The sequence below is a fragment of the Nyctibius grandis genome, chromosome 30 (genome assembly GCF_013368605.1).
Source record: "Nyctibius grandis isolate bNycGra1 chromosome 30, bNycGra1.pri, whole genome shotgun sequence".
Classification (NCBI taxonomy): Eukaryota; Metazoa; Chordata; class Aves; order Nyctibiiformes; family Nyctibiidae; genus Nyctibius; species Nyctibius grandis.
In genome coordinates this window covers 940,425-965,786 of record NC_090687.1, presented here as the reverse complement: position 1 = coordinate 965,786, position 25,362 = coordinate 940,425, and the positions used below count along the sequence as shown (strand labels likewise).

The window sequence follows — 25,362 nt, the reverse complement described above, 5'->3', positions numbered from 1 at the left end:
CTTTGTCCAAAGTGGAATTGGACACCTGGCAGCAGCTGCTGGTGTCATCGTGGTCTTCACTCTGCCCATGGTGCGGAGGTTCACCTGAGCCCCCTCCAGATCTGTTCTGGCAGAGTCTGGTTTCCACCCAAGAATGGTCCCAACAGGGCTTGTAAGGGCTCATTGGTTAGCAGCTGGGAGGCAAATCTCTCCTGTTTGATGGTTTGCTGTGAAAAGCTGTTGGTTCCGAGCTTTGAAGAATGAATGTAGGACATTATGTGGTGGCACTTGTTAAGCATGGCCACATCAGAGCAGCTGCTGAGCTGAGCAGAACCATCTCTTCTTGGTGTTATGAGGATTGACTCTGGCCCACTGCCCCAAGAGGAGTGATCATCACCTTCAGTGGGATGCTGTGGCTTGTTGAGTTGGTGTTCTCCATGCAAACCCTGCAGGTTTCCGAGTGTGTGGTTGTTGCAGCCTCTGAGATGACAAGGACTGCAGGTAGATGTGGCAGCATGGTTACTCGGCTCTTCCCGCAGTCTTGTTTCTCCTCTCCACCCACAGGCTCCACATTTAGGTGCTAAGGTGGCCAAGGGAAATGACCCAGATGAGGAGAGAGGTTCCCAACCCAAACTGACTCTTCAAAGTTTCTGAACTTCACCCATCATGGAGGAGAGTGCCCTAGGCTGGGGGCCAGGGACAAAGCGCTGGCCTGGGGCATAGGGGACCTGTCTTCTCCTTGGCCTGTTGAGCAACTGAGGGCAAGATCTGCCCCTCTTTGTGCCTCAGTTTCTCACTCTTTAAAAGGAGCACAGCAATGCTGACCTCTTCTCTCAGGCACTTTGAGATCTACTCATGAAGTAGCTGGCTGGTGCGTTAAGACACTTGGCAACTGGGCTCTTCTGCTGGCAAACCTGTTCCCCCAGCCCCGGGGACAAGATGTAGGCTGGCTCCGAGCTCCGAGCTGGCAGGTCGAGCTTACTGTTAGGCTTTGTAAGTTTAGGATTGCAAAGAGGAGGAAGAGGAGGCGGTTGTTCTGGTCAGAGGCAGTGGCAGGAGTGGAGGTGGGTGGATGACTCTAGGTCCGGGTAGATCAGGGCAGGTATAATCTTAAAACAAATTAATGTCATTAATGAGTTTTACATGTCACTGTGCACCGGGCTCTGGAGTCAGAGGGTGCTCACTCCTGCGGTGTGATGGAGCCTTCAGCCTTTCTGCAAGCCTGGCCTACATCAGGAGATGCAGACTTTGAAGGAGAGACTCATTGGTGGGTCGGTCCCTGCTACCTTGTGCTGGGGAACAGCCTCAAGGACAGGGATGGCCCGGTGGGGCTTGGCTGGGTTTCTGGTGCTGGGAGGGACTGCTCTGCCTCTGGTCCTTGTCAGAAAGCGAAGCAGGGGGAAGGCATGGTGAGCAAGCAGGTCACCTGAGGTCTAATGCATGCCAAGGCGCTGCCGGGGCACCTTGTCACTGCCCCGTGCCCCTCACGGGCAGCCAGCCCACCTCCCACTCTGTCCTCCCTGCTGCTGCGCTTCAGGGGCAGCTCAGAGCCGAGTCCTGCCGTGCCCCGCGCCAGGCGGGTGCTCGCGGTTGGGAGAGCTGGGTCGGGTTCCTCTGCGCTGAAATCCCGTGAAGCACCGGGCCAAGTCCTGGGAAGCGAGGAGGCTGCTTCTGGACGCAGATCAGCCAGCGTGACATTTAGCTGATGCTCCTGCTTTCCCTGTCTACTCCCGGTGTCTTGCTGGCTGTCTTCTGAGGGAACCTCAGCTGTGAGCGTGCTCCTGGAGCTCCTTGAGCCAGGAGGTGGATAAGCCGGTGGAGCCCTTGCCTGCTTTCTGTGTGAGTGAAAGGCTGATGCTGCAAAGAGATCCCATCCTCCCAGCGCTCTCCTGGCCCTGCTCTGCCTCGGTCACGAGCTCTGGAAGGCTCGTGGCAAGCAGAAAAGCAGTTTTGCTCATGGAGCAGAGCTCCCCTTGGGTGAACTTCACATGAACTCATGAAGTTTCTTGGGCCGTTTTCTTTCCTGACGCTGCAGGCAGGTCAGGATCAGGATCCTGTATTGAGAGGGGACCCAAGGCTGCCTTCCTCGTGCACTGACATGCTCCCCTCATCTTCCTCCTGTGCCATGGAGGAGGTATCTGCTGCCTGAGCAGCTGCCTTTCACCCCAGGTAGAAATGCCATCAGACGGACAGAGCTGTCCCTGGGCTACACTGGGACCGTGCTGCTATAACTGCAGCTCTCCCTGGTCTTAGCGGGGGTGGTAGCACCCCATTGCAGCACCAGGGCTTTAGTGACCTACTCAGGGTCACCCGGGTGGCCTGTGACAGAGGTAGGAGTTAAATCCCTCCGCCTCATCCTACTCCACGTTTTATCCAGAGATCACTCTTGCTAGCTTTCACATCTGTGGTCACAGAATCACAGAATCAATCAGGTTGGAAGAGCCCTCTGGGATCATCGAGTCCAACCATTGCCTTGACACCACCATGTCAACTAGACCAGGGCACTAAGTGCCATGTCCAGGCTTTTCTTAAACCCCTCCAGAGATGGTGACTCCACCACCTCCCTGGGCAGCCCCTTCCAATGGCTAATGACCCTTGCTGAGAAGAAATGCTTCCTCATGTCTAACCTGAACCTCCCCTGGCGAAGCTTGAGCCTATGTCCTCCTGTGTTCATACCACATCCTTTGGTCTGTCACCAGAAAAATCGGGGGTAATGGAGGAAGAGGAACCCTCTGGGCTGAGGGCTTGTTGACACAGTAAATCAGAAGGTGTGATTGCAGCCTGAGCCAGCCTGTGACAACCCAGGGGACAAGGCGTGGCATCCCAGGCCAGCATGTGCCAGGATGCAGTGGGCATCTAGAGGGGCTTTCCAGGTCCGTGAGCATCTTGGTGCCAAGGAAGCTGTCTTGCAGCACAGAGCCAGGAGAAGCAGGATGAGGAGCATGGTGGGACAAGCAGGGTGTCTCAGGAGCATGAGAGTGTCTCTACCACCCCTCTCGCTGCTCAGGGGGTGGCCAGGGGGAGGAAGAAGACAGAGCACCCTTGAGGCCACCGACTCTGTGAGATGTTTCCCAGCTTCTTGGTGATGGAGGAGCCCACACGGTTTAGGTCTGGCCTCAAAGGGTAGCAAGTAGAAAGTGTTTAAGGAAAGACTGGACATGGCACTTAGTGCCCTGGTCTAGTTGCCATGGTGGTGTCAGGGCAATGGTTGGATTTGATGATCCCAGAGGGCTCTTCCAACCTGATTGATTCTGTGATTCTGTGATTCTGAGACATCTCCGAGGTTCTGGGGTTGGAGTGGTCTCCTCTCACCCTGCGCTGCCACCTCCCATCTGCAGGGTCACTTGCGGCCGCTGTCCCCTGCCACCCTTGTTTGTCTGTACTGCACTGAAGTCATCCTCCTGTGCTGCCGTGGAGGGGCGAGGGGGGCACCTCTCGCAGGACATGCCAGTGCAGAGGGAGCCAGCAGACGCCCGTTAAGGCTGTAGAACACTTTCCAGCGGAAGTTTGTTTGCTTATACCTTTGCCAGACTTTAACTGTTTGGGCTGAATTTTTCTGTGCTCGCTCCGCCTCAGGCTGAACTTTCTCCTTTTTTCAGCAGAAGGTTGGGGAAAAATGGTAGCTTTGCCAATGATTTTTTTTTTTTTTCTCTCTCCCGTCTCTTTGTTTGAGGACTTCTGGTGCCTCCATGCTTTGGAAAAGAGACTTGAGATTTGGCAGGGTTGGTGCATTCCTGGTGGAAATCAACACAGATTTGGTCAAATTGTTAGCCTCTGGAAAGCGTGGTTGTGCATGCTTGGAAGAGCTCTTCAGAGGCTGCCTGCTGAACTCCCCATCTTCTGTAAAGAGGCTCTGGCCACTGCACCCGCTACTCTCCAGCTGCACCCAGCACCTCCTGTTCCCATCTCTAGAGGCACCCCCTTGCCCACGCGAGTTCAGGTCCGGAGTGGTGACTGCAAGGGGCCCGAGCAGTTGTTGGTGCTCCTCGTAGCACGTCTCAACGCACTTTACAAAACACAACGTTGTCTTTATCTCCATTTCCCGTGTGTGGAAACTGAGGCACTGGCTGTGGGCATCACCTGCCCCTCGCCCTCAATGGTAGAGCAAGGAACAGAGCTCAGGTCAACTTGGGCAGTGTCTTGCCTCTAGACCAGGAGAAGCTGAGGCAATGCTCAATGAGAGGAGAGAGCGTTTCGCAGTGCTCCCCTGTCCTGCGAGACCTCGGGAGAGGGCGTTTGCACCCCTGCCTCTCCCATGGGTGTGCTTAGCAGCACTGGCCACATTGATGCATGGATGGATGAGCGTGTCCTGGTGGTCAGAAGTTTGACCTGGTGATTACTACGATTTTTAACGTTCTTTTATATTAGGGTGGAAATCTTTTCTACTTGCTGTCCTGGGGGCTCTGATAGTTCCTCCATAGGCTCCGTTATCCTCAGCATGAGCTTCTCTACCTGATGGCATCTCAAAGCTTTCTACAGCTAGAGGGAGAGTAAAGTGACACAAGGTGGGAAAGCGCTGGTCTGATGGAGGCAGCAGGTAAGCCTCGGCTGGAAGGAGGCCTGGCTGGTGATGAGGTCTCCCAAGCTAGTGCCGTTACAAGAGTGCTTGAGCCCTTGTGGGGAGTTTTCTAGCAAAATGGCAAAAAAAAGTTGGCTTTTCCTCTTCAGCTGCAGCCTTTGGACCCTGACTCCACTGGAGATGCATGAAGGGATGATCAGCTCTGGCATACGTGAGTGCTTTTGTAGTTGGGTGGCAGTGAACGAGCTCCTCTGGCAGTGCTCTGGGTGGTGCTGGCATGACACCAGCAGCAGGGCTACGTGGTGGGGTTGGTCCCTCCTGTCAGAGGACAAGACCTCAGTGGGTGCTGGGCAGGGAAGGAGCCGGGAGCAAATCCTGGCGTGAAGCTGTGCCAAATGGGAAGCCAGCCTGGGACATGCCACCAGCAGTCCAAGGAGATCCCCAACGGGGGGGTGGTTGTTCTTGGTAGCGGTGCCAGGGACACCCTGTGGGTAGTGGCCAGCGTGCCCAGCGCTGCCGGCTGGCTCCTGCTGGTTGCCTTCCAGCAGAAAAGGGGTTTTCTGACTCCAGTAACATTTACCAGCTGGGCAGCAGCTCTGGAGCCGGGTGTGTGCGTTTGTCTGTTCTTCCATTGTGTCTTGGCCGTCGTCTCCTCCTCCCCGCTGAGATCAATGTCTGTGGCCTGACTTTCATAACCCCTTTGGGTGCAGCTCTGGAAGTCTTCAGCCAGCGGTGCCGGTTTCCATCGTGCAGCTTCGGCATGCTTAAGCAGCTCGGTCCCTGTCTAGCTGGATGGCTTGGGTGGGACGATGGACTGGAGGTGGGTTTCCACCAGAAGGGACATCCCAGCGAAGGGCTGGGGAGGTCCCATGGAGGGCTGCGAAGCGCAGGTGGGATGTAGTTGGCTGGGGATGGACACCAGCCACAGGTATGGGGGAGCGAGCTCAGATGACCTCCCAAAGTCCTTCTTGGGCCAATTTTCTACAGTTTCATGGTTTTGGAGAAGAGGTGGTTTCCGATGAAAGCCGGATCTCACCAGCGTATTCTTCCTGGTGGCACCAGGTGGCGCAGGAGGGTAAAGGATTTGCTTGTCAACCCGGCAGGTCTGGGTTCAAATTGGTTGCCTCTCACTGCTGTGATGAGTCTGTAGGTCTCAGCCCTCACGGCATGTGGCTGTGCCCTCGCGCCGGGGCGAGCGGCAGCCCCAGGGCCAGGCAGCGGGGATGTGGCTCCTGGGAGCCCTGTTTCCAGCAGAGCGAGGAGCTGAGCCAACATTTGAACCATAGCGAGGGGCCTGGGAGCGTGAGGGCTCCATCCTAGGAGCAGGGCATGGTGACGCGGAGGAGCCAGTCTTGAGGGGAGAGCCCCAGTGGGTCTCAGCGGGGCAAGGAGGAGGCAGTGCGGGATGCTGCCCTGGTGCCAGGCCATGCTGAAATGCAGAGCATCCCTCCCACGCACGCTTGAGCCATCACGGGGGAAGATGTTAGTGCATCTTCCTGGCTCCTGGGGGGTCCTGGGTGTTTCGCTGGGGTGTGGAGCATGGCGGCAGCCCTCAGCGGAGCTGGGGCAATGGCATCCCAGCCCCGGTGGCCCCTTCTCCCATCGGGATGGCACTCGGAAGCAGCTGCTGGCCCTGCACAGGCTGGGGTTGCCACAGCAGCTTCTCCAGCAGCCTGCCCCGCTCCCTTCCAAGAAGTGGGTGTCAGGGCTCCAGCAAGGCGACGGGACCAAGCTTGGATGAGTGTGGTCTTACATCCTTTCTCGCCCCTCCCAGCATGGCAGCGGGGCCTCGGCCGCACAGCTGAGCATCCCCACACTGAGCATCCACCTTCTGCTCCGGTTGGGTCCAAGCAGGGGCCTTGCAACCCCACAGAGATATTTTCTTTCCCCTCCTTATACCTTCAGTGATCTTTGAGACCAGGCATCGTATGACTCAGCTTCTGCATTTGATACCCCCGAGCAGAGTTCGCACGCATGCATCTGTGGCACAGAGCGGTGCTCGTTCCTGGCAGGCCACGCTGGGATAGGATTTCTTCCTGAGAGAGGGGCAGTGAGTCCCCGCTGCTCATCCGCTCCTCACATGCGGAAGTCTGATTTAGCCAGGATGGTGCCAGCAGGTCGGGGGTGTCTTTCCAGAGCGCTCTTGACCTGCTCCAGCATCCGGACTCAGGAGATCCTGAAGGACTGGAGGAAACACCGTTGCAATGCCGAGCAGGTGCTCGGCCGTGCTTTGGAAATCTGTCTGTCCTCCCGTCCCTACCTGCAAAGGTCCGGCTGGTTGTGTGTGCCAGAAGCATCGGGCACATTTTGGGTGCTAGTTCTGGCAGTCGGCGCGGGGCACGGTCAGCAGAAGTTGACACCGACGTAGATGCTGTGAAGGGCAGTTTGGGTGCTGACCTTTAGGTCCTGTTCCTGCTGCCCGGTCCCTGCGAGCAGCTCAGGTCTGGAGGCAGCTCCCGACTTGAGCGAGGAGCACCCAGCCAGCGCCCGGGGCCGAGCGGCCTGGGCAGAGGTGCTGAGCTCTCGGGGGTGCTGGACAAGGTCACAGACCCTGCAGTGCAGAGGCTTGCAGAGGGCACAGGGGTCTGCAGGGCGCAGGGGTTTGGAGGGCGACTGCAAGCCCCGATGGAGCCGGGCCCCAGGGCTGCGCGCTTGGCTCTTGGCACCCCAGGACTGGCTCCGGCTGCCCTCTGCCCGGCCACGCAGGGTGTTCAGGGAGGTTTTCAGGGCTGTGGTCGCACCCGGCCCTGCCGGTTGCCGCCCTGGGTACCTGGCGCCGGGGCGGCCGCCCAGGGCTTCCCCATGAGCTTCGGTCACGGCTCGGGGCAGCCCATCCTGTTCAGTCCTGTCTCCATCAGGTTCCAGTTAAAACCAAATGCATTCTCCAGCCTAAGCTGCGCTGCCGTTTAAGCCCTTCCAAAAAATGAAACAAATACCCACGGACTGCAATTCAAATTGCAGCTCAATTAGGGCTCGTTCCCAATGCAATCATAAAACCTCCAGTACGAAAACAAACAACCCAACCAAACCACATCCAAGCCTGACAGCATCCTCTGGAATGCCTTTAAAATAACAAGGGGGGACAGAGGAAGATGAAAGTGGCATGGCCAATGTGAAGAAGGTTCTTTGGCCCCCAGGGGTAGCCCGGAGGTGGGCTGAGCAGGTGTGGGACAGGGTGATTTGGGATGGGGACTGGTGTGGAAGCGATGAGTATGATGGAGACTGGGTGGGATGGAGACTGGTGTAGAAGTGGTGGGTATGATGGAGACGGGGTGGGATGGAGACTGGTGTAGAAGTGATGGGTATGATGGAGACGGGGTGGGATGGAGACTGGTGTAGAAGTGGTGGGTATGATGGAGACGGGATGGGATGGAGACTGGTGTGGAAGTGATGGGTATGATGGAGTTGGGGTGGGGTGGGTACCAGTGCAGAAGTGATGGGTATGATGGAGATGGGGTGGGGACCAATGTGGAAGTGGTGGGTATGATGGAGATGGGGTGGGATGGATGTGTAAGTGATGGGTATGATGGAGACAGGGTGGGATGGGGAGACCGGTGTGGAAGTGATGGGTATGACACAGACGGGGTGGGATGGAGACTGGTGTGGAAGTGATGGGTATGATGGAGACCAGGCAACGTGGGGTCCGTGGCGTAAAGGGTTAGGCTGTGTTGCCAGCAGGATTTAGCGGGGCGAGGAAGAGGAGGATGCAGAGATGTTCCGGAGCGTGGTGGTTGTGCTCTGAGCTGCTCCGCTGGTGGGTGTTTGAGCTGGACGGGGCGGGCGCGGGGCCGGAGCGGGACCGCGGTGGCTGGAATGCGTGTCCCGCGTAACCCTGGCTTGCGCCGAGTCCAGCCAGTCTGGTGCCGCGGTTCGGGTTTCACGGCGGACTTTAAACCCGGCCATATTTAGCGTGCGCTTTGCTGGCCTGTCAGGGAGGGGAAGCCACAGCACAACTAATAAAAAAAGCCAAACAAAAACAATGTAATTAAAGAGACTCAGCACTGTGTGTTCCCGGAGCAAGAACATTTCCCCCAGACTTCCTTGCTCAGATACTTAATGTCAAGCAGCAATTAAAGGCTGGCGTTGTGGGGAGCGCAGCGAGGAGGGTTTGCCCTGGCTGGGAGGTGGGAGCCCAGGGCTGAGCACAGCTCCCCAGGGCAGAGGTGCCATCCCTGGTGCCCGTTCTGGTGGGGAGGCATCGGGGAGGGGGGGGCTTTTGGCACTGGGAGGTGCCCCAGGGACAAGCAATGGTGGTGGCAGGGGGATGCTGCACCCCGAGCAGTGGCTGCTGAACCCCTCCAGGCAGGGACACCCTCGGTCTGTAATGCACCCACCCGCTTAGCTCGGTCCCCACGGAAATTTGGTAGTGGAAAAGCAGAAAAGCAGATTTTCTGGGTGTGAGCCTCGGGGCAGGAGCTCTGCTGGGGTAAATCCTCGTGAAAACAGTGAAGCCAGCGGAGCTGGGCTGGGGTGCAGAGCCGAGGGCCTGGCACGGCCATTGCTTCTCCCCTCCAGCATCTCCTTCTTGACCCTGGTCCGCGGCTGGAGCCCATGTGAGCCTCTGGGATTTCATGTTTCCCCTCCCTTGGGGTGCCCGGAGCCAGGCTGTGCCAGCCGGTGCCCTCTTCAGAGCAGCTGGTGCCCACGGGCTGATGGCACTGCCAGCCAGCCATAGCGCACCGTCCCCTCGCACGAAGTGTCCCAGTGTGCTGGCAAAGCTGCACATGAAGTGTGTGTGCAGGCAGGGCAGGAGCTGCCCAGGAGGGACACGGGCGTGTGGGCACGGCCAGGATAGGGCCGCTTTGTGACTACGGCGTGTGCGTGACAGCAGTCCCCGCCATGATGGCAGAGTGTCATGGGGGACCGAGGAACTGAAAGTCTGATTTTGGTTGTGCTTTAACAGGGTTGAGCCACAGGCTCCTTCTGGGCTCATTTAAAAATCATGATCAGGATGCTTGATTAAACAAAAAAAAGAAAACGAAGAAGCAGCAGCATTATCGTGTTGCAGCAGAATTTGCTCGAGCGTCTCTGCTCCCTTCCTCCCCGCAATGTACTGCTGGGCCTGCAGAAACGGGGTGTTTTATGGGACGCCTCCGCAGACTGTCAGCAAGTGATCTACTTGGTTGGCTCCAAAGCTTGCTTGGAGCCCTGAAGTCTCCGTCTCTCCCAAATTCAGAGCCTTTGATTTAGGAGGGAGGGGCAGCCGTGCGGGCAGGCTCTTCCCTGCTGTGCTGCACCCGGGGGACATGGCTGGGCCTCAGGAGGACACGGCCGACTCGCCAACTGGCCCTGGGATGTGGGACGTCACACGTCCAGCCCGTGTGCTTCCCTGCTGCCATGGCCTCTCCAGCAGCCGGGTGAGGGCTGGTCCCAGAGGGTCCTCACCGCACGCTGTAGCTGCTGTGCGAGCGGTCCCCAAGGGATGCAAAGCCCTCGTGGGTCGGGGAACAGCCTGGATGGCAAGGCACGATGCTGACTCCCTCTTGCTACCGCGGGGGAATCCTCCCCTCCTTCCCCTGCAGAGGTGCAGGGCGCTGAATGCTGGTGGGATGTTGCAGGTCTCGCCCAGGATGTGCTCTTCTCCTCCAGCTTATTCAGGGAACTGAGCTGCCGAGAGTCGGCTTTCAAATCCAATGCCATGCCATGATGCCGTAGGCTGCGTGGCCATGGGGTCCGCTCCCTGCTGCCTTGGGCCGTGAGCTCCAAGAATCACAGAATCAACCAGGTTGGAAGAGCCCTCTGGGATCATCGAGTCCAGCTATTGCCCTGACACCACCCTGTCAACTAGACCATGGCACTAAGTGCCATGTCCAGGCTTTTCTTAAACCCCTCCAGAGATGGTGACTCCACCACCTCCCTGGGCAGCCCCTTCCAATGGCTAATGACCCTTGCTGAGAAGAAATGCTTCCTAATGTCCAACCTGAACCTCCCCTGGCGAAGCTTGAGGCTGTGTCCTCTTGTCCTGTCCCTGATTGCCTGGGAGAAGAGGCCGACTCCCACTCTGCTACAACCTCCCTTCAGGTAGCTGTAGAATGCAATAAGATCACCTCTGAGCCTCCAAGAAGCACCTACGTGCACCGTGATGTAGGTATGGAGACAGCAGAGATGACGTGCAGCCAGACCAGCACTGCCAAACCACTGCCTGATGCTCAGGAGACTCTGCACCGACCCGGGTGCTGTGCAGCAGCTCCTGGCCTTGCACCACGCTGAGCTCCTCCGAGCATTGGGCTAATAGCGTTGGGCTTCTGGAGCTCCAACAAAAATGTACTGGCAGGAGCGGGATCTATATAAGTTCGTTGTTATTGCTAAACAAAAGAGGCATGCTCGTTTCGGCTCCATTCAAAACAAAACCCAGCGGGTTTGCCAAGTGGGGGGAAAAAAAGAGAAAAATCTGGAGGAAACAAACAAACAAAGCCCTGGATCTGGTTTGGTGCCTTGCCCTGGACCCAGGTTTCAATAAGCAAGTGCATTTTCCAGGCACGCAGATGTTTCCGCAGAGCAGGAGTAGTTTGCTCCGTCTTTGCATGGCCAGGTCCCTACACGATATTTAAATACCTTTGAGGGCCGTACACCTCAGGATGAGTAACCGGTGTGCAGGCTGCTCCCGTGAGTCTTGCTGCCTTGCCAGGCACAGCGTTTTGTCCTTGGTTTGAGTGTGCCTTTTGGTGGGTTATGAAATCCCACTCCTTTGGAAGGGCTCCCCTACTCGTGGATCCAGTCTCTATTTCCCCAGTCATTAAACATTGCTTATACTCAGGGAAAAAGAGTGGAAAACGCAAGTGCATCAGCAGCTCCTCTTCGTGCTGGACGCTGCGCTTCTGGTTCATGTCCCCGTGAGCCGAGAGGGGCTCCTTTGTGTGTTAGAAACTCGAGTGGTCTCTGCTGTGGAGTATTTAGTGTCTGACTGTTCGTGGCCCATAATGTGTGAGCGTGGCCTGGTCATGGGGTCGGGCTGAGCGTGCTCTGACGAGGAAAGACCCCTCACGCTCAGATCTCTTTGGAAACAGCCCCTATGTTGATCTTGCCGGCTGATCTCCTGAGGGAAGCTCCCGGTTTGGGATGAGGTTGGCTGGGCTGGGTTGGCTCTCCCTGGGAACTGGTTTGTTGTCTTCTCCTGTCCTTTGCCTGTTCATTTTTCGGACATTATGGACTGAATTGGACCACGGTTCAGGAAAGCATCCCTGGCAGCTTGCGCTAACGTACCACTGACATCTATAGGGCCACGAGGCTACAACAAGCTCTGCAAGGACCCAGTCCTTCTCCTCCTCCATGCCCCAAGCCTTCTCATCCTTTCAAAGCATTAACACCTTTCAACCTCCATCCTTCGGGCTTCCTTTTTCTTGTGCACAGGGCCCTGTGGCTTCTCTTTCTGCTCCATCAGGCTGCAGACAACAGGGAGCAGCCTCCCGAAGCGACAGCCGCCCACACCGACCCTAAGGACAGAGCGTGGAGCTGAGCTCATGTCTGCCGCTGCGGGCTGGAGTCTGCCCTGTTGCTGCCAGTGCGAGCAGGCACCCATGAGCTAATCCTTTCCACGGCCAGCTTCGGGGGTGGCAGGGACTGGGCGGCCTCGGTTTTTGGCTGGAAGGCCATTGTCACCAGCGGCAGTATCACTTGCACTTGAGCCTTCTCACAGCTTGGGCTCCCACTGGTGGGCGATGGCGTGGGATGGCCACCATGGTCCCCACCAGCCATGTCATAGCATCATAGAAGGGTTTGGGTTGAAAGGGACCTTTAAAGGCCATCTAGTCCAACCCTGCCATGAGCAGGGGACCTTTAAAGGCCACCTAGTCCCACCCTGCCATGAGCAGGGACACCTGCAACTAGACCAGGTTGCTCAGAGCCCCGTCCAACCTCACCTTGAATGTTGACAGGGATGGGGCATCTCCCACCACTCTGGGCAACCTGTGCCAGTGTTTCACCGCCCTCAACATAAAAAATTTCTTCCTTCTATCTAGTCTGGTGACCTCCGGGCAGGATGGTCATTGCCTGCCTGTCCAGGTACCTCCAGCCCACGTCCCTGAGATGCGAGCACATGGTGGCAGGGAGGACAAGGCCCACGGTCCCCCTGGGGTTTGTGTGGCTGGTGCCGTGGGCACCCATGTGGGACGTTCCCATGGGTTCCCATGGGTCCCACTGGGCTCGGGGCAGGCAGGGCTCCTTCCAGGCAGCCCGGGGTGTGCGCTCTGCCGGTGGGACAGGGCAGCCCTGTCTGACATGGACTGGTTCTCTGCTGGAGGCTCAGACAGGATACGCCCTTAAATGAAATACACTTAAAATCATATAATTACAACAATTATTAACACTGTTTACTAGGCCAAGATCTGCAGCGTTGGAAATATTAAAACCCAGAATATGCAGAAACCGCAGCGTTATGAACTACCCAGTGGATTTGCTTGTGTTCATTGCAGAAGAAGGGATAAAATGAAGTTGTCTTATGCACATGCGTCCTCATGTGCTTTAAAAAAAAAAATCCTCATTACATTTTCTCCTTCTCTGGAGATATTCAAACCTGCCTGGACACGACCCTGTGCAATGTGCTCTGGGTGTCCCTGCTTTGGCAGGGGTTGGGCTGGGTGATCTCCAGAGGTCCCTTCCAACCCCAGCCAGGCTGGGATTCTGGGATGCTGTGACTGGTTTCATGAGATGGGTCTGGCCAGCCCTAACGCATCCTTCAGCAGAACCTCAGCCTTTTTTATGGCGTTTGCTGGTATGTGGATCTATGGCATTGCAGACCTGATGTCTAAGCCACCTCCCTGACGGTTGCAAACACATCCCATGGCCAGAAAGCTGAACTGCTGGGGCAGGCAAAGCACCCGTCCCCTGCTGCAGTGTTTGCGGTAGGTAGGTGAGAGATTAGCAACAAGAACTGATTGTGGTTGGGATAAATTTAGTTCGGTTGCACTGAGACGATACAGGCAGAGGAGGTGGGACCACCGCCCACCACCTCCTGGCAGGATGGGGCTTTGCGGTCAGGACGAGCTGGTGTTGGCTGGTCATACCTTGAGGGCACGACATCTGTGGGTGCTGTTTTCAGCTATCAGTTGCTCCACCGCAAAGTTTAGCTCTAGATAAATCAAGATCATTTCACTGAGCCCAGATGACTCATAACCACAGGGCAGGAAACTCTTTTATCTTGGGGGCAGCTGGTTTAATATAGATAGATGGTCACTCCTGAGCTCTGAATAATTTCCGTCTCTTTACTTCTCATTAAAAGCGAATCAGAGGAGGGAAAAGAGTGAGCAATTTCTCCACGTCGCCTCTGTTTCTACCATCTCTGAGAGACCTTCCTCCAAATTGTGCAGCCTGCCTGTACTGGGTCATTTGCCATATATTTTAATTGGCAGAAGAAGGTGGTCCAAAGCACCACTCCTTTTTTAAGCCTTGATTCTGCAGCCATGGATGGTGCAGGGATCTGTAACGACAGGGTGTAACCCAGCTTCCAGAGAGGTACTTTTGGGGTCTTCCTTCCTTTCCTGATGCGGGAGAGCATTGTTGCCTCCTTGGATGAAGGAGAACCGTGGAGGGATTGGGCAGCTCGTCAACAAACCTGCTAAAAGAGCTGTTCTTCACCTCTGAGCAGCAGCTGGGAGCGGGAGAGAGGGGGACTTGGGCAGCAGGGAGCTCTTAAACACAAGAGAAAAGGCAAAGTTTTGCTGGAGAGTCTCTCAAGTCGGTTATTTCTCTTTCCTAAGGATGTCAGATAGCACTTTGCTTCTTGGGCTTGGTCCATGGATGAGGACCTGCTTTCCTCGTTGCCTCTTCCTGCCATTCCCATGGGTGCTTGGGTAAGGACAGCTGGATGACCGGGCATGGGTGGCTTTTCTCTCTCAGTTTCTGGCCACCAGTGACAGCAAAGCTGCGTGATGCTTTTCTGCTCCTTTGATATCTTGGGTCCTGTATTTGCCACCTGTAGAGGCTTGTATGTGCCATGTGCAGAGCCCCTTGGCATGAGGAGTCTTCAGCGGTGGCTGTGACAGGAATTGCTCCATGTCCGCGATGAAATATGATGTGCTCAGGCTGGCATGGCCGTAAGCTGAGGACTCTGTGTCCAGAGCTGCGTAGGTCCCAGTAAGCCCAGGACTGGTTCTCCAGCACTCCCCTGTGTTGTGAAGGTCTCTCCCCATGTGGTGATGCCCTCCTGGTATGTAGCTTCTCCCCCTCCTCCCCATCAGAACCAACAGGACCCTTCTGTGTGCATCTGGTGCTTAGGGATATGTTTTAGTGGTGGCCTTGGCAGTGCTGAGTTAATGGTTGGACTCGATGATCTTAAAGGTCCTTTCCAACCCAAACGATTCCATGATTCCATGTTTCTATGATTCTATCTCATGGACCTCAGCGTGGTTGCTTAGGGGTGTCTTGCCACCTGAAGCTCACATGGTTGGTGGTCTCTGTCTGTCCGGTCTATAAAGCCCTACGTTCAGATAACGCCCATCCCTGGAGGAATCCAGGACAGCAACTCGACACCGCAGCTTGGGCCACACTCAAGACCTCTAAATCCGTAGGCTGAAGCCAGTGAGATGAGTGATGGGCAGGCGCCAACCTCCCCATCATTTTCCGCTTTTAAATATCACAGTAATAAAAGGTAAAATCATTAAAGGACTTCTGCAGCCCACTGTGCCTAATCTGCAATCAGGACGATGAAGAGCACGTAGCGAGGTCGTTATTAATATCCTGCTCTCCTGATGATGGCTTTATAAACATCATCATCACAGGCACAGCTTCGCAGCAGCATTTTGGCATGACCTTCTAGACAACTGTCAGGCTTTTTATCACGCTTACCCCTTGCTTGATATTTAACCAATAAATTGATACGGGGAAGACCTTACCCTTAAATATGTAACCTTATACGCAGGGGTATGAGCTCAAAACTGAGAGAAACTGTGTTAAAGCGTCGTCGTGCAAAATGCTCTTGTTGCTCCTTGACTGGGAACTGTGCCCACGGGCTACGGCAAGGAGGGGATCAGATGTTTGACGCCAGTGAAAACCCTCGGTGCTGTAAGGGATGACTCACGGGCAAAAGCCCCACGCAGCAGCGAGGTCGTCCTCACGCTGAAGCCAGGGACTTTGCCCGGTAGAGAAGAGGTCTTGGTGGGGACGTAAGGGTCACGGCTGCAGGGAGAGGGGCAGCTTCCCCTCTGGGAAGCTAAGGAAAGATGCCAGCTTTGCTAGTGGCTTGTACGCATTTCTCATGGCTATTTAAAGTAGAAATCAAAATCAGAGTGGAGAAAAGATTTTGTAGGTTCATCAGTGTGGATGGAGAAGGTCAGGAGCAGCTGTGGAGCCTGGGTCTGCTGGTGAGCAGGGGACTGGGGGTCACTGGTCCCCATTGGGACCTAGCATTCTCTTGGTGCCCTTAGAAATGGCCTTTTGTCCATTCCCTGCTCTTGCATCGCTTTCAGAGGATGTCCTTTGCTGGCATAAAGACCCCGAGGAAAGTCACGTACCGAAGAGGGCTGATGGGGGGTCTGGGCAGCTGCAGATGGGGCAGCCCGTCTCTGTAGGAGCTGGGTGGCAGAGACTGGGAGTAAGGAGAGGTTTCCCCACTGTGATGCATGGGGACCAGTTGCAGAGCTGAGCAGCCTGAGGTTGCTTGGGGCATCCTGGCTCAAGGGCCGTGTGGGGCCAGACCGGCCCTGGGGTCTAGAAGGAATTGTCACACCCGCAGGGTTCATACAAGCCCCTCAAGACCCCCACAGGGCCAGCAGCAGCGATGGGAAGGGGGAACACACTGGCCTTGGCTGATAACAGATGGATGAGTGAGGTCGAGGGAGGTGATTCTCCCTCTCTGCCCCGCTCTCGTGAGACCCCCCCTGCAGTGCTGCGTCCAGCTCTGGGGCCCCAACAGAAGAAGGACATGGAGCTGCTGGAGCGAGTCCAGAGGAGGCCACGAAGATGCTCAGAGGGCTGGAGCCCCTCTGCTCTGGAGACAGGCTGAGAGAGCTGGGGCTGTTCAGCCTGGAGAAGAGAAGGCTCCAGGGAGACCTTCTAGCACCTTCCTGTGCCTGAAGGGGCTACAAGAAAGCTGGAGAGGGACTTTTTACAAGGGCATGGAGTGACAGGACGAGGGGGAATGGTTTTAAACTGAAAGAGGGGAGACTGAGATGAGATCTGAGGAAGCAATTCTTTGCTGTGAGGGTGGTGAGACCCTGGCCCAGGTTGCCCAGAGCAGCTGTGGCTGCCCCCTCCCTGGCAGTGTTCAAGGCCAGGTTGGATGGGGCTTGGAGCAACCTGGTCTGGTGGAAGGTGTCCCTGCCCGTGCCAGGGGGTTGGAACTAGATGGTCTTTAAGGCTCCTTCCAACCCAAACCAGTCTGTGATTCTATGAGGGCATTGCTGGCACCAGCATCTGCCTTGCAGCCTCTCGCCTCGGTGCTGCCCCAGCACTGCTCTGGCTCTCCTGGATCATGCCTCTGGTCCCAACACTGCAGATATGCCTCTGCTTTTCTAGCACGTCCTCACATGCCTCATTTCCCCACACCTCCTTGCCCTTTCCCAGGTCATCCTCCCCTAAAATGACGCAGCAGATGCGGGACCTGCAGCTGGCGCAGGCCAGGAAGCCACCGGGCCCTTCCTCACCGAACGCAGCCAAGAGGCTTTACCGAAACCTGTCGGGGAAATTCCGCGTCAACTACACGTCCTTCGACGAGGGCAGCCTGGCAGGACGGGGCGAGAAGGAGAAGCTCCGCAAGTCCTACCTGGTCAGTGCCCGCTGGCTCCATCCAGCGCTGCCACAACCGGGAAGACGGGGGTGGAGGGTCCGTGCATGGGTGATGCTGGTGCCTGGGTGGAAGCTGCCCTGGAGCAGGTTCAGCTGGAGCTGGTCCGGGTGTTTTCTCAGCATCATCTGGCTGTGTCTGCAAAGAGCCAATGCTCCTGGGACCAGGGCAGCTTCCCCTGTTTAGGTTTGTGGGGTGCTGGTGGAGGACTGGGGTGTTGGGTGGGGTGGAAGAGGGTGCCTGATGCTCAGCTGACCTGCGGTTCTCCCTCCATCCAGTTCCAGAGCAATGCTGCCCTCTTTGAGGCCGTGGAGCTGCAGGACCTAGACAGGGTCCAGGAGCTGCTGAAGCAGTACAGCCCTGAGGAGCTGGACCTCAACACCCCCAACAGCGAGGGGCTGCTGCCCCTGGACATCGCCATCATGACCAACAACGCTCCCATCGCCAGGGCCCTGCTCCAAGCAGGAGCAAAGGAGAGCCCGCACTGTGAGTTGAGTGTGGGGGAGGCATGCTGCGTCCATCACCTGGGTCTCCAGCCTGGTGGAGCAGGGCACCCTAGGCAGTGGGTTCTGGGTGAGGACATGGTCACTGGGCTCTGGGACGCTGGTGCAGGCTGTACCAGGAGCCCAAGAGCAGGGCACGGAGGGGAGGACAGGGTCTCGGGGTGGTGCCAGCAGAGCCCAGGCTTGCCCTAACCACCTTCTGTTCCCTCCTCCTGGGACCTGTGGCCGTGCCCCGCAGTCGTGAGCCTGGAGAGCCGCTCGCTGCACCTCTCCACGCTGGTGCGGGAAGCGGAGCAGCGCGTCAACGAGCTGACGGCGCAGGTGGTGAACGAGGCGCCCAACGCCGACTGCTCCGAGAAGGAGAAGCAGCTCAAGGCCTGGGAGTGGCGATACCGGCTTTACAAGCGCATGAAGGCAGGGTTTGAGCACGCCCGTGAGTGCCCACAGGAGGGCTTGGGGGGCTGGGGGACAGGAGCGGGGGTGTGCGTGGTCCAGCACCCATCAAAGGACCCCCGCACCCTGTAGCCAGGGCTCGCTCTGTGGGTGCATGGAGGGGATGAGCACTCCGGGGACACGGGGGGAGGCCCAGGAGGGACACTGAGGGGTTCAGAGTGACCGTCCTCGCTGTAGTGGTCCCTGCGCTCTCTGTCCCCAGGAGTGCCGGATGCCCCCAGCAATGTCCACCTCTCCGTGGCCAGCAGCTCCTCGGTGCAGGTGACCTTCTGGGAGCCCCTGAGCGTCAACTCAGCCATCGTCACCAAGTACAAAGGTAAGGACTGGGGTCCCCACAGCCACGCAGGGGACACGCAGCCATGGCAAGCACCTCCTGTGCATGCCACGCCAGCGTGCCAGGGCCATGGGCGGTGCTGCCAAGCCCCTGCCGATCCCCTGTTGTGCTCGAGCGCAGGAGGAGCCAGGGCTGCACGCTGCCCGACAGCCTGGCCACCACCCAACCGGGCTGAGCTGGGCCGAACAACCGAGGCAAAACTCGGGGTGCCATTTCTTTGCCGCCCCCTCATCCCGCACACCACGGGGGGCTTTGCCATCCTGCCATTCCTGCGCCCCTCAGCTACTTAAACCAGATATATTTGGCATCTTGGAGGATATCCTCCCTGCCCAGCTCCTGACCCATCATTTGAGGGTGCTGCCCCTGTCTGACGCGGCTCGGTGAGGAGGCCCGCGGCTCTCCATGCTGTCCCCCCCACTATGGCTCCCCCTCTCCCCTGCCTTCGCTGCCTCCAGCTCCCGTGCTGCCCGCAGTCCCTCTGCAGCCGCCAGCCCTGGTAGTGTATCCCCTGCTCCAGGGCCACGCGGCACCTTGGGGTCTCTGTCCTTTCAGTGGAGTGGAGCTGCTCCCCCACCTTCTCACCGCTGCTGGGGGAGGCCGTGATCGACAAGCTGAAGAACCTGCACTTCACCATCCGGGGGCTGGTGTCGGTGAGCTCTCGGGGTGCCCACGGGGGCCGGGCTGTGGGGGGGGGACCCCTCAGCTGGGAAAAGCTGCCGGCTGCGGTGCAGCCTGTGGGGTTGTTCCCTGCAGCTGATGTGGGGAGGGGATGGGGCATCATTTCGAGCAGGAGGAACGGGATTGTGCCACGGTGGTGTTCAGCACAGAGCGAAGAGCATGGGGCTGGGAGAGGCATCTCTTGTGTGCCCTGGCCGTGGGGACTCTGGAGCCTGGGGACTCTCAAGTGAAGGGCAGAATGGGCCCATTCACGGAGCGCCTGATTTATCCTCCGTCCCCCGCCCCGCTCCCGTCTCCACCCGTGCTCCTCCTGGGCAATAAATCAGCGGCTCGTTCCTCTGCCACCTGCACAGACCGACCCCCCGCACCAGCCCCGTCGCTCGTTGGAGACGGCGGGGGGGGACCAGTCCTGTCTCCATCTCTGGGAGCTCGGCAAGGTCATGGGCTGGTTGGGGCCAGGGCTCCCCGCTGTTTTATCTCCCTGAGAACCGCAGGGGCCACGCTGCCTGTCAGCTGTCCCCTCCCCGGGGGCTGCCATCCTGTCCCTGGCACGCATCGGCGGGGGGAGACGGGGCGGGATGGGGACTGTGGCAGGATGGAGCTTGGGATGGGAACACGGGGAGGTGCTGGGATGGGGTTGCCCTTAGCAGGGAGGTGCAGCACTGAAGCTCCGGGGCAGGCAGGTACCACCGGTTCAAGGAACGGGGAAAGCCCTCGGTGCAGGTAGAGGGGCTCAGCCATGGCAGTGGTGCCAGAGCCCCGGAGCCGCTGTTGGGGTGGGAGAGCTGCCACGGTGCACGGCAGGACGGGGCGCATCGCCGCTGCAAGGAGCTGGCCTGAGCCCATCAATCACGCTTTGAGAGCGGCTTCGCAGGCTCCTGTCTGCCTTCATGAGTGCCTGGAGGCCTTGCAACATCTGGCAGCTTGACTGAGCTTTAATCAGAAGCTTTTAATCACTGTCGCCATGCCACAAGCCCTTGACAGTGTTGGGCCAGCTCCCTCTCTCCAGGGGCTGGATCCTTGCATGTCCCAGTGGGGAGGCAGCACCCCGACCCTCCGGGCTGTGGAAGCCCCATGTTTTTAGGGTGGGAGCATCAGACCATTTAATCTGGAGAAAAGGAGGCTGAGGGGAGACCTTCTCGCTCTCTGCAACTGCCTGAAAGGAGGGTGTAGCGAGGTGGGGTCAGTCTCTTCTCCCAGGTAACAAGTGACAGGACGAGAGGAAACGGCCTCAAGTTGTGCCAGGGGAGGTTTAGATTGGAGATCAGGGACAATTTCTTCATGGAAAGGGTTGTCAAGCACTGGCACAGGCTGCCCAGGGCAGTGGTGGAGTCCCCATCCCTGGAGGGGATTTAAAAGCCGTGTAGATGTGGTGCTGAGGGCCATGGGTTAGTGGTGGGCTTGGCAGTGCTGGGTTAACGGTTGGACTCGATGATCTTAAAGGCCCTTTCCAACCAAAACAATTCTGTGATTCCATGATCTCCTGGCAGTGAACATTCACAATGGTCCATCTTTCCTCTGCCTCCCCCCCAAAACCAGCCACCCAAGCTGTGGGGATTCTCTGGTGTCTGATAACAAGAGCTTTGTACAGCTGGGGGAGGTCAGAGCTGGTGATCCCGGAGTGCGGGCTCCCAGTTTAGTACCGCTCTTGGTGTACTGATGTACTGGGCTATGGGGGGATCCTCCTTGCCTCACATGCTAAGCCAGGAGAGGTGCCGGTGCGCTGAGTGTGGCTTCCCTCCTCGCAGGGCACGGCTTACTACGTCCAGGTGTCCGCCTACAACATGAAGGGCTGGGGTCCCCCACAAGCCTCCGTGCCCCCTTTCGCCATCCCTTCCAGTAAGTACCACTGGGAATGCCTGCGGGAGGGATGGGGGGGAGGCGACAGCTCCCTGGGCCATCGAAGAGTCCCTTTTAGGCCACCTGGATCAGCTCATCCTAAGGAGGAAGCTGGGAGAGAGGATGATTTGCTTTCTCGGTTAAAAGCAAAGCAATGCAGCTGTCATCTCCTCTGGAGGAAGGAGAAACACCTCTGGGGTTTCTAGCAGAGGTTTGTCATTTAGCACAGGGCACCTTTTGGCAGGGTCTGGCCTTGCCACCTCCATGACATCTACCCCAAAGCAGCCAAGCTTGTGTAAAACCACCGTTGACACGTGGTGAAGGGGGACATGGCGGGATGCCCCAGCTCAACCCCTGGAGATGCCCCCCAGGGCTCAGAGCCGTCCCGCTCCTGGGTGGCAGCAGGCCTGAAGCCCTCCCTGTGCCACCGCACGCCCTCGCCCATCCAGCCCAGCCCCAAGGACCTGCATTCCCTGGCACTGAGCTGGGATTGGGGTCACGAACCCCACTGGACACCAGCTCTGGGCTGGCAGCACGCACCTCCCCATGCTGGCACCAGGGCAAGCAGGGGGGAAAAGCCACCCAATTTCACCCAAGGCACCCCAGGGTGCTGGGGTAGACGAGCCAGGAGGTCTGAACTGGAAGGTCCGTGTCACCACCCGTGCAGGCAGCAGGGTAGGGGCACACGGTCCGTGCCACCACGCGTGCAGGCAGCAGCCCCTTTGCCATCCCACACCGGTCACATTCCCCGTGACCACGCTCCACGCGACATCAATCCATCACACGGCTGAAGTGAATCAGACGTGAGTGGGTTTTATTTATTTTTATCTCCATTAATATTTCTCCCTGCAGTGCACATCCCTCCCTGGCCCAGCAGAATATAGTCAGGCACCTCCCTGGGTGTTTTTAAAGCTCCTAAAAATAGTGGCGAGCCCCAGCCAAAGTTAACAGAGCTGAACTTTCCATGGAAAACAGCAGCAGGCAGGACACGGGGGGGTGTTTAAAGCAATTAATGTAAAGCTAATGGCGAAGCGCCGACGGGTCCCCGGCCCTGCTCCAGCTCCTGCTGCTGTCTCGCGACGGATGGAGCTTTCGGGAGAGCTCATTTGTGTGTTCGCCGAGGTGAGCCCAGCTCTCGGCACCCACCCGGAGAAGGGTGCAGCTCCGGGGAAGACCTGGAGGAAGACACTGGAAAGAATTTTACTTTTTAAGGCGGGTGAAGCACGGCAGCAACAGACGGGACCTTGTTCTTTCCCTCTGCCGCGTCCCCGCCACGCTGCGGGGTGGCTGGTGGCCACGGGGTGCTGCTGTGCAGAGCCAGGGTGCTCCGGGGAAGAGGAGCACCAACCTGGGGATCTCCCAAAGCCCAGCCCACCCAGAGGTGCCCGGCACCCATGGCTGCTGCTGTGCCATGCTGCGCCATGCTGTGCCATGCTGTACCTGTGGGACACACAGGTGGGGTGCCAGGAGGTGACCTGCCATGGGGAGGAGGGGACGGGAAGCCCCCTTTCTCCCAGGTAGAGGGGTAGGTGCTGGGGCGATGGTTCAGGTGTTGGGGGTGATACTGGTCTGTCCCCCGCAGACTGGCGGGAATACGACGGCCGGGCTCCACGGCGAAGGGGACAAGCTGAAGCTCTGGACCATCTGCTGAGCCAGGTGAAGACCGTCCACCAGCACTGCGTTTGCCACGGTGAGTGCACGGCACAGCGTGGTGGGGAGGCTGGGGTGGGGGACCCAGCCAAGCCCCCCCCCCAGGGTTGTGATGTTCTCTGGGGGGCTGGGGTGGCACCAGGAGTAGGTCTGTTCCATGGATGAGCGTAACACGGAGACAGCTTAGGCAGTGGAGACCTTGGCAGAGACTTCCCACCTGGTTGGCATGCCCTTGATCTCCTGCTGCAGCATCCTCTGCTCTCTGCTCCCCAGAGCCCTGCAAGAACCAGCCCCAGAGCAGGAAGCACTCGGTCTCCAAGAGCCTCAAGCACCTCTTCCACCCCGGCAGCAAGTTTCTCAAGACGCTGAAGCGGTGAGAGGCTGGTGTGCAGGGGTGGTGGAGAGCCCGTCTCCCGGCAGGGACGTAGGGCTGCCCATTCTGGGCACGGCCGGGAGCTGTGTGCGCCAGCCAGGGACTGGGGGGGTGCTCAGAGGTGGGGCCTCCCCTGGGGCGAGCTGGTGGTGTCAGTGGAGATGAGCCCCATTGCCCAGAAATCAAACATTTCTCCTTGGTGTTTCCATTTGGACTGGCCAAGCTGCGCCTGTACCCAGACCATCTCTGAGCATCACTGAACACCCCACCCTCCTCTAGATCCCACCATCCTCCCACCACCCACCTTCACGCTTGGCCTGCAGGCACCCCAGCATGTCTCCTGCACAGGCCTGGCCCCATCGCCCTCCCTTGTGCTGGCCAGGGCATGGGCCATGGCATCAGCCGTGGCATCAGTCAGGCTCTCCTTGCTGGCAGCAGTGGGTTCCTCTTCCTGCTCCTGTACTGGCCGTGTGCATCTTCTGCCACAGCTTGCTGGAGAGGAGCTGAGAGCTGGGGCAGGGCATCTCCTCTGCCCTCGGGAGAAAGACCCATTGGGAAACGAAGCTCGCAGCTTGGGATGACACTGAAGTCTGTCTTCCCTCCCATGCAGGGGCCTCTACCTGACAGCCATCTTCTACAAGGATGACAACATCCTGGTGACCCATGAAGACCAGATCCCCGTGGTGGAGATTGATGACACCTACTCCTGCCTGCTCATGCAGGATTTTCTCTGGTTCACCAAGGTGGGTGGCCCAGGGACCCTGTGCTGTGCGCTGGGGCACGGCAGCAGTGTGTCTCCTGACACACCTCTGTCTGGCCACTACTCTGGATGCTGCTGAGATGATGGCCACCACCCCGAGCACTGTGTCCTCCAGCCGTGTCACAATCTGCGGAGCACCTTCTTTGCAGCACCTTCCCCGGTGCTGCCCGCGCGGGCAGCAGTGCCCGCTGTGCGTGGGGCACTCGCCAGGGCTGGCTGGGTCTGCTTCAGGCCTGGGAGCAGCACCAGGGGACACCCCACGGGCACAAAGTGGGCACAAGCTGCTATGTGGTGACATAACATTTGGCAGCTCCTGGGCTTCCCGGCGCTGCCTCCGGGACCTCGGCTGTGCCGCTGCCCTTGTGTGCTCCGTGGGGCAGAGTGATGCCAAGAGCGGGTCAGAGCCTGGCGGTGCCGGGGTGAGCCAAGCAGGCAGCGTGCAGTGCTGCTGCCTTCACCTGGTGCTGCCCTTCCACCCCGGGCGCTGGGGCTCGGCAGTGCAGGCAGCCCGCAGGCCTGGGGGCTTTGGCATGGACCGAGAAACCACCTGGGAACAGTGTTCCTACCCCAGCCCCTGGAAGCCCAGAGGTGGGTGATGGACCGGTGCTGTGCTGGGCAGGCTACTTGCCACGATGGGTGGGCGATGGACCGGTGCTGTGCTGGGTAGGCTACTTGCCAGGATGGGTGGGCGCTGCCTCTCTGCAGGGATACCAGGGGTTTCTCAGTTGTTTAACTGCTTCACCGCAGCGTCCTACAGAGCAGGACGTGCAGGGTGCTGCTGCCTGGTCCTCCCCTGTCAGAAGACTTAGTGAAAGGGCATGTGGGCAGCTCAGGGCCAACATCTTTTGCTGGGTGGTCCTTATCTACTGAGTGAGAAGGTTATCTTCTCCCTCCTTCTCTTGGCTATCTTCTACTCAGACTTAAGAAGGTCTCAGTCGTAGATGAAGACAGATGTCTGAGTGGACACAGTGTGGTACTTCCCTTGGGTACAGGCTCTGGAGGCATCTCAGGGTGCCTGTGGCATAGGAAATCTCCCCCCCTGCTGCGAGCTGATAAGAGCCCACGCACGTTCCTAACCCAGCTCAATCAGACCAGCGAATGGATTTCCCCAAAACCCCTTCGTGCGACCCAGCTGCAGGCAGCAGCGGCCGGCGGTGACGGCCCTTTGGTGCCCCGCAGGTGTCGTGCATGTGGGATGAGATCCTATGGCTGCGGCAGTGCGTCACCGTCTCCCAGTCGTCCTGCTCCTGCATCCTGCAGACGCGCTTCAAGATGCTGCTGGCCATCTCGCAAATGCAGGTGAGGGTGGCCCTGGGTGGGAGGCGAACGGTTTTTGAGGGGCACCATGGGCTGAGCTCCCTTGGGAGCAGCATGCAGCTGTGCCAGCCAGGACAACCCCAGGCTCTGCTGGTCCTGCCCGCAGCTCAGTCAGTGTCAGGACTGGGTGCCCCTGCCTTGTCCTCCCTGGCAGGACCCCGGTTGTGGGGCAATGAGGTGTCAGGGTTCATGGCAAGGTGTTGGAGCAAGTCCAGAGGAGGGCAACCAAGCTGGTGGAG

At 58.3% G+C, this 25,362-nt stretch overlaps 1 protein-coding gene across 4 annotated transcripts in view; it reads left to right on the top strand.

Moving 5' to 3' along the window:
• LOC137674621 (ankyrin repeat and fibronectin type-III domain-containing protein 1-like) overlaps positions 1-25,362 on the top strand; it is a 262,483-nt gene that overhangs the window by 228,410 nt on the left and 8,711 nt on the right. For all 4 annotated transcript variants that reach the window (XM_068420108.1, XM_068420106.1, XM_068420107.1 and 1 more), the window contains 10 exons: positions 16,997-17,198; positions 17,495-17,702; positions 17,958-18,152; positions 18,375-18,488; positions 19,059-19,156; positions 20,933-21,023; positions 22,606-22,713; positions 22,947-23,046; positions 23,657-23,789; positions 24,986-25,105. In XM_068420108.1, the coding sequence (XP_068276209.1) occupies positions 16,997-17,198; positions 17,495-17,702; positions 17,958-18,152; positions 18,375-18,488; positions 19,059-19,156; positions 20,933-21,023; positions 22,606-22,713; positions 22,947-23,046; positions 23,657-23,789; positions 24,986-25,105 (1,369 nt within the window). The remainder of the gene's footprint in view (positions 1-16,996; positions 17,199-17,494; positions 17,703-17,957; positions 18,153-18,374; positions 18,489-19,058; positions 19,157-20,932; positions 21,024-22,605; positions 22,714-22,946; positions 23,047-23,656; positions 23,790-24,985; positions 25,106-25,362) is intronic.